Source organism: Mytilus edulis, chromosome 12, assembly GCF_963676685.1.
Source record: "Mytilus edulis chromosome 12, xbMytEdul2.2, whole genome shotgun sequence".
NCBI classification, from domain to species: Eukaryota; Metazoa; Mollusca; class Bivalvia; order Mytilida; family Mytilidae; genus Mytilus; species Mytilus edulis.
In genome coordinates, this window is record NC_092355.1 from 25041996 (window position 1) to 25055995 (window position 14000).

Here is a 14000-nt window from a genome sequence, read left to right on the forward strand (position 1 = left end):
ACTGAGTATAGTGAGCCAATATCAAATGCATAGCACTTACTGAGTATAGTGAGCCAATATAGGATCTAAAAGAAACAATTCTCATTTGGAGAGGTACGAGCCTGCACAACGTTAACTTGGGCGTTTCTTTGTTTCTCTTTGCTTTTGCAAAATGGCCTTCTAAATACATTCGATTAACTCTATATCATCACTCTTTATTTGACCTTGATCTTTTTAACAGCAAATGCTAATTGCTAATTTCTATGCATTGCTGTAGATTTTATCAGTTAACAATTAATTTTATGAAGTTGAAAATTAATTATGTTTAATGTTTGCAGTTTTCCTTTGAGACACAAGGTCTCAACTACAAACAACAGAATAACTATTTGAGCAAAGATATTCATACTAATTATATTTTAAATGAGAAGTATAGTTTCATAATTTTGCATGACATTTTTTTTAATCGATGTCAGTCCTTGTGAATTATGTTATTTCTGTTTGATCTTAGAAGGAATATTGAAGATTCATTCGATTTCTTTTAGAATCATCAGAATGAGGCGAGTTAACTTAGCTGCATGTTTTCTATTTTATGGGACAAACCTATCCGTTTCCGTCATTTTTGTGAATATACATATGGTCAACGGTAAGTATTGATTATGTTGAAAGAATTGAAATAGACGGAGATTTTCAAAAAAACAACCGTATTTTTTATGTTCTCTCTTCGTGCGATTCTATACTTTTGAGGGGTAAGGGATTTAAGATTATAAGACCTAAATTTTTCTGGAATAAGATAACAGGAAAGGTTATGTGTGTGTTATGTATCCATGGTTAACAGTAAGGAACTAGTGGGAAATAATGTGTGTTATTTATTAAGTAATCATCATGGGAAATGTAAGTGAAATAGTCGCAAAAAATGAACAAGAACCGTTGATTTCAAATATCAGATATTAATTGTAAATTCCAAAAGGAGAAGTAAGAAAGAAAGGGTTTTACATATATTATGTATATCAGATATCTTGGATTAATTCTAAGTACTAGGTAGAATACAACCGATTGATTTTCGTTTATTTATCTATTTATTTATTTATTTGCTTGTTTTTTTTTTATTTGTTTTGTTTTTTACCACTGTGGTTAATTCCGTACTTTACAGAAGATTCAGTGAATTAATATATGTTTAGTCTATCTTTAGATTGTTTATTATGTATTTTAACATGTAGAAATCAACAACATACTGAATTGTCTAAATAGCTACTAAACACTACTGTATTGGCTGCAAACGAATTGTCATAATAGTACTGAATGTACAGTAGTTGATACGTCTGAAAATAACTGAAAGAATGAATATGACAATAAACTTGATATTAAGATCAAAATGACAAATTCAGACTAAATTCATGTACTAGTGAACAATGTATTGCATGTATAAAAAGGCAATGATAATTAATACCTGATTGAAACAGACACATATAGAAAAAGTTATGCTGTTTAATACAAAAATTTCCAAGAATTAATACCACTCTGCACTCACCATACTATTAATTTACATGTTTATTAACAGGTCAGAACATTGCTTTAGGGAAACCGACTAAACAGTCATCTGATTTTTACTTGGGAAATATTCCGCAGTTCTCATACTTAGCAGTGGACGGAAGTACAAGCAACCAACATAGGTTTGATATTCCCGGATGTACTCATACAGAAAATGAATTAAACAGTTGGTGGTCTGTCGATCTTGGTGCAATATATCTCATATCTCGTGTTATTATTTGGGGACGAAAAGATTGTTGCAGTGAGTACTATTGATTTATGTTACATACAATGGGCATTCTGTATATATTTGTTCAGTAAAACGGACGAAGATAATAAAAAGTAGAAATTTTACAAATAATACTGGTACTTAGATCCAAAACGAGTTAATTGCAAAAACATGTATTTTATTGTCTGAAAATGTAGCTTTTCTTTTTGTTCTTTTCTTTTTTAAGTTCTCCAAATACATTTTGATAGGCTTGTCAATTCTATATTTTAGAGCCACCGATATATATGTGTAGACTTTGTCATAATGAATACTAGCCTTTCAATTTCTTGATGTGTTTAATTTTTTAACAATCACTACACATTCTAGTTGATAGATATTTTTCATGTACATGTATACATGTCATACGCGTTTCCAAAATTGATTTCTTACATGGTTGCTATTACTACTAATATCGAGAATATGAAAGAAAACAATGGATCAATTATTCCAAAATAACACTAAAAGGATCACTAGTGCATCTTGAAATTATCATATAATCTGTAAACTTTCAAATACATGTACATGTTTTAATTAGTTAAACATCTCTTGTATATTACTTTTATAGTGAATAGCAGCTTGCCGTTGTGAAAATCACATAAATCAATTAAAAAGTAAAATCACAAAAATACTGAACTCCGAGGAAAATTCAAAACGGAAAGTCCCTAATCAAATGGCAAAATCAAAAGCTCAAACACATCAAACGAATGGATAATTATAACAACTGTCATATTCCTGACTTGGTACAGGCATTGTCTTATGTAGAAAATGGTGGATTGAACCTGGTTTTATAGGCTAAAAAAAGAAAGTTGCCAAAAACTTAACAACTGAAGGACTCTAATGAACGCCAAACGGAGCATGACTTGATGCATCGACAGGAAGGGTGTCCCTTGATCATGTTGATATGATGCATACATCACCTGCTATACAAATCCATACTCAGTCAAAGTGTCATAAACAGGAATATGAAATTAATCAATGAATTAACGATTTGACGTTTTCCGTGATTGGGGCCTTAAAAATTGTGTAAGTATATAGAGTATATATCAGTCATTCCTCAAATCTCTGCATTATTTATGTTGGGTAATGTTAGGAGAACAGCCGTGGTTATGATGTTCTCATAGTGGGAACATGTATGAGCGTAATATTTTTATTGAGGTTTGTAAACGCAAAATAATAGACAGAAGCTAGGCTACTACCAAAATGAGGAGTACCTATTTGGAAAGTTGAATTCATCACGTTTGTCACATACTTTAGGCCAACATTAAAAATATCTTTGTTTCCCCTCCCCAACTGGGGTTATCAGGGTATGGGTAGGTAGGAAGGCAAATTATTTTATTTTATTTCTTGATATAATTTTTCTATATTGAATTTTTACAAAATTCAACAGGTAAGATAAGTCAAAAACAGTGGGATATTCCCTGTATTCAGTGTACACCCCAGTTTTCTGGTGTTAAAAACAGTTTACAGGGACCTCCTTTTTCCTATTCATTTTATGGTATGAATCAACAAAAGCACACATTCTTAGATAACAATGTTTAATGAAAGCAAGTGTTTAATAAGTTAAAAATCAAGCTTATTTCAAGTTTAATTTGATGCATAACTCACAACAAAACAATTCCTGTGTTCACCAATTCATACCTTGATCATCAATTATGAGATGACAAAAAGATATGTTAATCTCTCGGGAACTAAAATTCAATGAATAAAAATTTTCAATAGAAGTGAACATAATTCAGTAATGTTCAGTTACACCTGGATCATGCAGCTTGGTCAATTAATTCCTAAACAAAAGATGTGTATGTTTTTTTCGAGTTCTAGAAAAAAACAAGGCTTCACTTATTCGTGTTTTGTTGTACCCAGAATTCTTTGAGTATTTACAAATTCAACTGATGAATAACATAAAACGTGCCCTTTAATAAATTTATGCCATAAATTAAAAAAAAACACATTTAAACTGGTCTTGTTTACACCAGAAATCATGGAGGTTCCCTGAAAGCAGGGAATTCACGTATCCAACATTTTCTGACTTGTGCCCAACCTGTTCGAAGTCGAAGACAAAGTAGATTGATTTCAAAGCACGATTCAGACCATTTTTACTCAAAGATTGTATCCTTTAAATAGGAACGGAGGTTAAAGACAAAGCCAATCAAGGTGCACTCAGTGGGTTAAAAGATACTTCAGATTTTTTATTTTCAAATATCACTCTTGCACACAACACAAATCGTGTGGCAAGGCTTATGTTTGTTTTCCTTGATTCCGAATCATATAGACGCTTCAATGCAAAAAGGCCTTGATTTAAAACGCTTGTTGATTACAGCATCGGAAAGGTATGACAAAAAACTAACGCACGTTTACTACAGCATCAGAAAGATGTCACCAAAAACCAACGTAGCAGCAAAAAAAAAACAAATTGGACAAGAATGGCCAATAAAATTTTCGAGCCGCGGCGATTTTACCGGGTTGGTCGGGACAAACAGTATTTTATTTTTGGCCTTACTTAAAAATCGTCTTTCTGTGTCAATATCTATGAAATATGAAGATTTGAACGAAATGGTGGTAGTATAAATCTTTAATTTCAAGTTCACTGTGATAAATGAGCTACAAGCACTCACTGAAATGTAGGTGTTTGAGTGACAGAACATGGTCAATATATATAAAAAAGGAATTAAAAAAATATAGTAAGATTTGTGTTTGTCTTTGAGTAGGTTATTTTTAATTCTCCTTCATATGAGTTTAACCCCAGTGTCAAGCGACGCTTGTATGAGTGAAGCCAAGGTGGTCGTGTGGTATACCGCACCGGATACAGTGCAGGCGATTTGGTGTCACGATATCTCAGTAGCATGGGTTCGAATCCCGGCAAGGGAAGAACAAAAAATTTGCGAAAGCAAATTTACCGATCTAACATTATTGGGTTGATGTTTAGACGAGTTGTATATACATTATGTACACAGCAATGTATCACCATCATTGCTGGTGATCCGATGGATAAATCTGTTGTAGAGTTGTCAGTGACTCAGACATACTTATATATATATAAATTGAAAACTACGTTCAAACCTATGATTGCGTTGGATAAAAACCACATTTTTTATACGTGTGCATGTAAAACAAATTTCGTTGTAGAAGGGTCTAAACGCATTTGACTAACAGGTCGAACAACTGATGTTCTTAAACCCTGCTGACTGCCATTGGCGCTTGCTAAATAAAATTGATCACGAGATGTAACAAAATGGATCTTAAACACTAAACAGACAACGATAAACTTGTGGCCAAGATGTTATGCCACAAACACAAGGTGTCCATATTTTTTTTTGTACACCAGATCTAGATTTCGACAATATATGTCTCTTCAGTGATGTTAGGGATCGAAACGTTATTTGAAAGGCCATATAATTTACTCTCAATTTCAGATAGACTCTTGAATTTTAAGAGTCAATATAGGATGAACGGATCATATAAACCGGAGGGAAAATATGATACAAGCCTAAACGAAAAAATATAAACGAGTCTAAATTGAAAACTACATTCAAAGCTATGATTACGTTGGATAAAACATGCAAAAACCGCAATTTTTATACGTGTGCATGTAAAACCAATTTCGTTGTAGAAGGGTCTAAATCTTTTCGATTAAAGCATTAATGGTGACCGTAATACTTTTGCAGTGTAAATTTCGGGCGTCCATCCTCATCTTGAAAGTTGCAATCATCTCGTTTTTCGTATATAAAAGTAAGACGTTGTCAAGCTATGCCAATATCAAGATATAAAGCAGACATTCTACATTTAGAAGAATCCTAAATCTCAAATTCACTGGAATATATAAGTTGCAAGCAATCACTGAAATGCTGGTTATTTCTAACTAAATCACCATTTTCTTGAAAGCAGTTAGAGTATTAAAAGACATTTTTGTGATTTTTTTTAATTTCGACTGTCTACTTCATGAGTTGTTCCAATTCATTTAATGAGGATTTAATCATTTAGATCGCCATTTTGCTCTGTATTTTACCACCCACCATAGAGGTAAATATCTACATTGCAACATATAACAATGGATTGTGTGTCCTGTGGATATTTTGCATAATATTAAAAGTAGTATAAAAATATGTGATAATGTAACCCTGCTTATGCAATAAAACTGATATAATTAAAAGTAATATATATAAATGTATGATTACAGTTCGAAGACTTTCGTCATTTAGCATTGATGCTGCTATGCCTGTAAAGCCCCATAAATGTGGACCCTATCAATTTGGTACCTGGACAGACTTTGACAAGGGAGAGATTTCCGAATGTTATTACCAAAAAGTGAAAGTCGACTTTCTTAACGCAACCTGTCAGCAAAATACAGTGGGACAGTTCGTTCGTATTCAGTTAGATAAGACAAATCCTCTTACATTGTGCGAAGTTGAAATATTCGGCAGACAGTTACCGTCAGTATATATAGGTATAAGAGATGAGCTTTATTTCCTTCATAGTTTTTCTTTATTAATGATTTTGTTTTGTATTATTTTTATCAATTTTTGTGTCTTCGTGTAAATAGCTTCATTGGATTTTTTACATGGATACATGTACTTGAAATAGCATAAAAAATCAACGGTAGATTTTTTTCTGTAGAATTTTAAGATAATTGTCTATGGCTTTTTAATACCAATGCTTGCATCATTTCAAAAACATTATTCACATTCATCTGTCATTTTAGTGACTAATTAAAGGCATATGAATTAAAAAAAAAACACAAACACTTTGCCAAATAAAAAAACGGTGCACATTTCAAGCTGATATCCGAAAAGTTAGTGTTTAATGCATATTTTTTTCTTCATATTTCGATAGTGCATTTCAAAATTCACTTTGTGTTTAAACCTTACGGAAATTACAACGAGGGATCTTTTCTGTATCATATGCATTTATTTTATACTTTTGTGTTTTTACCGCACTTTTAAGCACCGCTTTTGGGCTATTTCGTGGCGCCCAGTTTATATAAGTGGTGGAAGTCGGAGTGCCCGGAGAAAACCATCGATAGGAAAACTGACAATCCTAGTCAATTAAGATTGGAGTCGAGTGCACCCGCACGAGCGGGGTTCGAACTCACAACCTCAGTGTTGACTGGCTAGTGATTACAGTAGTAACTACTTAGACCACTCGGCCACCGAGGCCCCCTTCTGTATCATATACCCTTAATATGAAACAATTAACTAAACCATACCATATTTCCTTTTTTGTATGATAATCAGTAATTTTCTAAATTGTGAAATACTTGTGAAATACTTATTGAAGAAGGTTTTTCTAAAACCAGCATGGCTTTATAGTACCAATGATTGCATCATTCCAATAACATTATTCGAATTCATCTGTTGTTTTATTGACTTATTAAAGTCATATGTCTTAAAAAACACTTTGCCAAATAAAAAAAACGTGCATATTTCAAGCTCATATGCGAAAAGTTAGTCATGTATGCATATTTTTTTTTCATATTTCGATAGTGCATTTCAAAATTCACTTTGTGTAAAAACCTTACGGAAATTAAAACGAGGGATCGTTTCTGTATCGTTTAACCTTAATATGAAATAACTAAATAAATTATACAAGATTTCCTTTTTTGTATGATTATCAATAATAAGCAATATTGATGAAATCTTTTCTGACCAGCATTACTTAGCATTGACCTCTGTTATAAGAAAGAAGCTCTGGAGAGGATGAAAAGTTCATTATAAAATGATACTTCTGTTTTAATTTCTTTAACTACGTATACAGACCAAATCCGAAATTTGAATATGAATCATTCATGCTTATAAATTGGGAAAAAAACGTGACTTGGTTGTCCTTGTCATTATAACTTTAGAAATTATTATTGGAGAATAAAATAATTTGGGCATATAGCTATGAATATTGAAATATACTTTTGAAATTATGGTCTCTGTTGCAAATTTTCTTTTATAAATCAAAACAATATTAACGTTAAAACATTACTGCCCAAGATGTTTAATACAATTGATGTCTTTCTAGGAATGTCCGATGCCAAAACAAGGTCTCACAGTATTAAGAAATTATTACATTATTTAATTGAATGTTTAAGTTCTTATTTCTTTATAAATCATTTAAAAATCATCCAGCATTGTATTTAAAGGTGTTAGTTTCTAATATAGTTTCTAATACCGAGTACAGATGTTTAATAAAAAAACATTCAATGGCCAACATATGGCATTAGTGGTGATATATGTACTCATCTTTTATTTCTAAATACATTGTTCAATTTCACTCTTAATTTGACCTTAATCTTTTGAATTTTTACATTATTTCATTGAATGTTTAAGTTCATATTTCTTTATGATTTATTTTAAAATCATCCAGCACTATTCTTGAAGGAGTAAGTTTCCCTTCACCAGCTACAGATGTTAGAAAACCCACTTCAATAGCCAAGATATGACATCAGTTGTGATATATGTACTCATCTTTTATTTCAAGGAGACACAGTATAAAAATTATGAAAGAATGTTATGATTAACATCCAGATTAAATAGAAAATAAACCGTATTCCACATATTCAAAAGTAAGGGCATAACTGTCATATAGTATGATGACAACTGTTTATAAGAGACCAAGTAATAGTGTGAACGTTAAAATTATACGTGGCTTATAATTTTGTACGGCAGAAACATGTTTAGTCTGTATATGTAGGTAGACTGTAATATATTGTAACGCTTTACGAGTTATTTCTATTATACTTCAACAGGAGTTAATGGGTCTTACAAGTGTGGTGCATCTGGACACAGAATTGAAGTGGACGTTTCGAGGACGGCCGTTGCAAGAAGTATCATAGAATGTGTTTACATGTGTTCAGTACGTCCCGGATGTTACGCTTCCAACTATAACAAAGCAACACAAGGATGTCAGCTACAAGTAGCTGAAAAAGAAGGCAATCCTTTGGCGAATATGGTAGAGGACTTGGACTGGGATGTTTTTGGGTGTTTGTAAAAAAAACAAAAAAAACACCTGAAATGGGTTTTTTTTTCAGATGACGATTTTGGCATGGTATATTCGGATGTTTTATATCTGATATTAGAGGAAAGCGGAACAGGTGTGATAGTATTGATGTAAAAATCATCGACGCAACTGATTCAAGACCTTTAGTGGAATGAGTTTTTGTCTATGTGTTTTGTTTTATATGTTTGTCCTCTACACAGGCAAATTTTATTCACGTGAATTACAAATGAATCTCTCGTGAAGTTCAAATATTACGTGCATGTCACCTCAAACGAGTTTAAATGCGAAACTGGCGTGTGAATTTTCAAATGAATTTCGCGTGAATTCAGCTTCACATGAACCTTATGTGAAATTTTCACATAAATTTCATATGTACTTTACAAAAAACGAATCAATCTTTTTCATTTGTTAATCAAATTTGAAAATTTAGATGTTATTTGGATAACTTTATTTTGAAAATTCACGTGAATTTCACATGAAAAATTTCATGTGATTTTGACGTTAAATTCACGTAAGTTTCACACTAGATTCACGTTAATCTAAATTCACGTGAAATTCACGTGGAGAAATCTCCTTGTGTATGTAAACAGTGCGTTCAACATAGTTATTCTAATTTCTTTTAAAGGAGATAACATTATAACATGTTTGTCGAAGTTTTAGACGAAATGCTATCATCTTAAAAACAATTATTTGAAATGATGCATGTGAATTGAATATTCGCTGAGTAAACTTGTCGTTGATACAAAATATAATAAGTACATTATCTCCTGTTATCCATGAAGTTATTAAATATTCCACACCGAGGACTTTATTGGTATTAAATGTATTTTGAAATCAATTTTCCGTCATGAATTATTTACGTATTAAAGTGAAAAGTAAATTATCGTTACGCTGAAATGGTCGTTAACATGTTTATACATACATTTTTATTAACTTATTGCTTGTGTTATGCTTACCTTTTTCATGTTTTATCATTAGAATTTCATAATGATTTAATAACGTTGCACATATTTGCTGAATATTTTTACGTATCACTTTCGATTAAAACGAGATATTAAAATTCGCTTTGTTTTCAATTTAATTTTAAGTAACTGCATTGGTAAAATAATTCCATTCTTCCACCAGTCTAGGAGTGGGACTATACTGCCAACACCTTGTCAAACCGTTCTCTTCTATAGCTTCTTTTGTTTGTACTTTGTTCCGTTCGTTCGTCCGCCTTCGGATCTTTCTCATATACTGCTAAACAAAACGCCCTTATGTTTTGTCAGCAGAGTAGTAGTAACGAGTTCAAACGTGTGAGAATTACAGATCTGTCAGACACGTACTTCCTGTTTTCCGTTACATTGATTCACGAGTTGGGATATGCTTAGCATGATAAAGCGTCGGCTCCTTTTTTCATTCGTCAATATTACATGATATTGTGCAAGTTTTTTTTTTAATTTCGCGTATTACGAAGTTCATTTGTAAAATGTTTTAAGCGCAATCTATTTTGCGTCATATAGAGTACATTATATGGGTCATTATAAAAAAACATACAAAATTATGTTATTTTAGTCTTAAACAAAAAAACAAAAAAACACAGACATGAAAATATATTAAAATAACACTTGTATATGGGTCATTATCAAAAAAACATGCAAAACTATGTTATTGGGTCTTTTTAAGTCACAGACATGAAAATATATCAAAACAACACTTGCATATGTTAGATATGAAACCCTTGGAGATAGCCAGAATTAGCGGTTATTTTTTACTATAAATCCTTTCAGACTTGAAATAGGACTATTATTCATATGATTTGTTTTTTGATTTATCACTTTTTATTGCATTTTGATACATACAAACATGTGTTTTAATGATTTAGGAAGTGTATGTTGATTTTATAATAAAAAAATTCGCCAAAAGGAAATGTTACATTTTTTAATTCAATGGTGTAACCAAAGGACAAATAAGTAGGATAAGAGTTATCTTTCGCAAGATTTTGACATTTACAACAGTTTCTCCCTTAGCAATATTACCTCTAAGCATGTTTTGCAAAAAAAACTAAACAATTATGTTGAAAATTTAGTGAAAAAATCTTAAAAGTAAGTAAAAGCTATATCATAATTGAAAATAGTGTCCATGGTGTACCCTTATACAAATCGTTTTTTGAAAACATTTCCTGAACTTTGAATTATGAAATATATTGATTATTGAAACATGCACCAGGAACAACATATAGAATAGGGGAATGGAGCACTTATTTCGTAACTAAATCTTAAAATACACCTTAAATCATTGGTGTTACTGTCAATGGTGAGACCATTTTGATAAAATAACACCATTGACCAGTTTAGTAACACCACTGAATATATCATGACAATCAGCATTGTTTTGTGTTTCTGTCATGCTTAACAAGCGAAACATCATATAATTTACGAAAAACAATACTTATTTAACAATGTTTTAACAATGTCATGTATTACATATACAAAGTTTTCACAAACTGATGTATGCTGGTAACACCAATGACACTATTTAGTAACACTATTGACATTTTTAGTTAGTGATGTTATGTTATATAATTTGAGATATTTTAGCGTAAGAATTATTTTTTTATCTTTTTCCTTTTCTCTGTGTTCTTGGCTCTGTGTTCAGAACTTAATAAAGGTAAAATTTGAAATGTGATGTCAATGGTCACCGTGATACTTTTGTGTCATTGGAGTTACTGAAGGGTCAGTGGTGTTACTATATAAAAATGCGACATTTTTTTTATTTTCATTCATGAATATAAGTGTTTTTAGGTCGTGTACGAAGGATTAGGTATATTATTATCATTTAATCTTACACAATTCACATATATTCATTTTAAGTGCATATTTTAGTATTTACAACGGCCATGATTAGGACAGCCAACTTGTTTACGACAATGTATTCTGAAATTGTTTGTGAATAGAATCCACAGCTATATGAATAATGTCAATAAGTCGTAATTTTAACCTAAACAACAAATTGGAACAGTTGTTTGATGTTAAACAATAATATTTAGTAGCTAAATGTATATATATTTATCAAAGTTATTGGTCACATGACGTTGTAACGGTCAAGTGATTGTTTACTATAAACACGTGTGTGTGTTTATATCTAGCACATGGTGTGTGTTTACGTTCAATTTGATTGGATGGCATATACTTGTAGTGCCGGTTTTACGGGTATATGCCCTCATGATTTTCGTGAAAAGCATGATTAAGTATTACTTAAGGGAAAATAAAGTTATTCGAAGTTTCCCTATAGTTCAAAGTAGCAGCATTCGTTATTATGGTATGTCTGACACCGAGAAACTTCATTTATCGCCTGATGGTAGTTCTGCAATCTTACTGGTAATAAAGACCTGGTGGATACATTCTCGCTGTTTAAAACCTATCTTGACGGGAAGTTCGATACTCTTTATAAAGACTTGGCCGTTGGCAATGAGACTTTAAATTTGCAACCAAACTCAAGCCGGAAGTTTCAGTTAAGCGCATTCGTTCTGCAGAATGCCGTGCCATTATGAGTATCCAGGAAAAGAAAAGACCTCATCCTTATAGAACCGCTGCAGCTACTGTTTCTGCTTCTCCTGCTACAATGCCAAACCAACATTACGTTAGAAAAACAACCAACAGCCGCCCTTTCGGACCAGCAGACGAAGGGAATCATCATCTCACGACATCAGTTTCAACTGCAACCAGCTTGGTCACTGGCGAACTCAGTGCCCCCTTTTCAGTTCAAAATCAGCTGTCCCAGGGACATCAAGGCAACATAGTTAATGATAAGTATAGTTATACTACTTTTTTAGATGAAAGCAATCTTTACGGACAGTTTGAACTGTTTCTGTCACATGCAAAATATTTTGACAATATTGATATTTCATCTGTTGCAAAAGGGGTAAAATATAGCTTACGCAAGCATATACAATTTTGGAAACATATAGGTGCAAATGAATTTGTTATAAATACTATCAAACATGGTTACGTTATTCCTTTTTTGCAGACTCCTACATCTATGTCATTTAAGAATAACAAATCTGCTTATGTCCATTCTAAATTTGTAAATGAAGCAATTTCAGATTTACTTGATATCATATGTGTTATTGAAACTCCATTTCAACCATTTGTTGTAAAGCCGCTTAGTTTTGCGGTTCAAAGTTCGGGCAAAAAACGTCTGATTTTGGATCTAAGTGAACTGAATGTTTTAATTAAAAAAGAAAGAATAAAATTTGAAGACTGGAAAGTGGCTTTAAACTATTTCACAAAAGATTGCTATCAATTTAAGTTTGATCTTAAGTCTGGTTATTTTCATTATGACGTATGTACTAAACAACAAACATATTTAGGATTTTGCTGGAACAATAAATTTTACTGTTTTACAGTGTTAGCCTTTGGTCTATCATCTGCTCCATATCTATTCACTAAATGTTTACGTCCAATCGTAAAATACTGGCGAGAAAATGGCGTAGATATTGTACTTTACTTAGATGATGGACTTGGAATGGGTAAAAATAAACAAGAAGCTTCCGAATGTTCATCTTTTGTGAAAGTGTCTTTGTTAGAAGCAGGGTTTTTAATTAACATGGACAAATCTATTTTTGAACCAGTCCAATGTTTAGAGTGGTTGGGTTTAGTTTGGAATTCGTCTGAATTTTCAATTAGTATATCAGATAGACGGATTAAAAATACCCTAACATCATTGGTTGATGTTTTAAATAACTTTCCTAATTTCACAGCACGTAAATTGGCTCAGGTAACGGGAAAGGTAATTTCTATGTGTCCAGTCATGGGTAACATAACTAGTTTAATGACCCGTTACTTACACTGGGCTATTGAAAACAGAGTAAAGTGTAGCCTTTTCATCTAAATTTGGGTTTTGAATGTAAAATTAGAAAAGAAGGTGAAAAAGTCTTTGTGAGACCCCGAAATTGAAAGTATTATCCTTTTCCTTTATTAAAGTATTGTTAATCAATTAAAAATCATCAAACAAATAATCTTGCTTTGGAACTGGCTGTTATCAAAGGGAAACAATTCAATCTCAATCTCAATGTGTTTAAATCTCAGAAGAGATAAATCTTGTTACACGAGGGGGTATCTCGTCAACTATAGTCTATTTCTAAAACATCTTTTGGATATTTATTTTCCTAAACCAAATTGTTTTATAATTAATTCATCACTTTGTGCTCGCAAAGAAAACTTTAATAGAAACCATGAGTATGTATTTGTTATGCAATCTTTGTGGT

The 14000-nt window shown here is 31.9% G+C and overlaps 2 protein-coding genes across 2 annotated transcripts; both read left to right on the top strand.

Annotated features, from left to right (window-relative positions):
• The first annotated feature begins 488 nt into the window (after positions 1-488).
• On the top strand, positions 489-9766 carry LOC139499398 (fucolectin-1-like). The gene is made up of 4 exons (XM_071288076.1): positions 489-622; positions 1538-1768; positions 5949-6215; positions 8502-9766. The coding sequence occupies exons 1-4, from the start codon at positions 532-534 to the stop codon at positions 8741-8743; spliced, it is 831 nt and encodes a 276-aa protein (XP_071144177.1). The 5' UTR covers positions 489-531; the 3' UTR covers positions 8744-9766.
• A 2514-nt stretch (positions 9767-12280) lies between these two features.
• On the top strand, positions 12281-13624 carry LOC139497533 (uncharacterized). Its single transcript, XM_071285761.1, has one exon. The coding sequence runs from the start codon at positions 12281-12283 to the stop codon at positions 13622-13624; it is 1344 nt and encodes a 447-aa protein (XP_071141862.1).
• Positions 13625-14000: the final 376 nt, after the last annotated feature.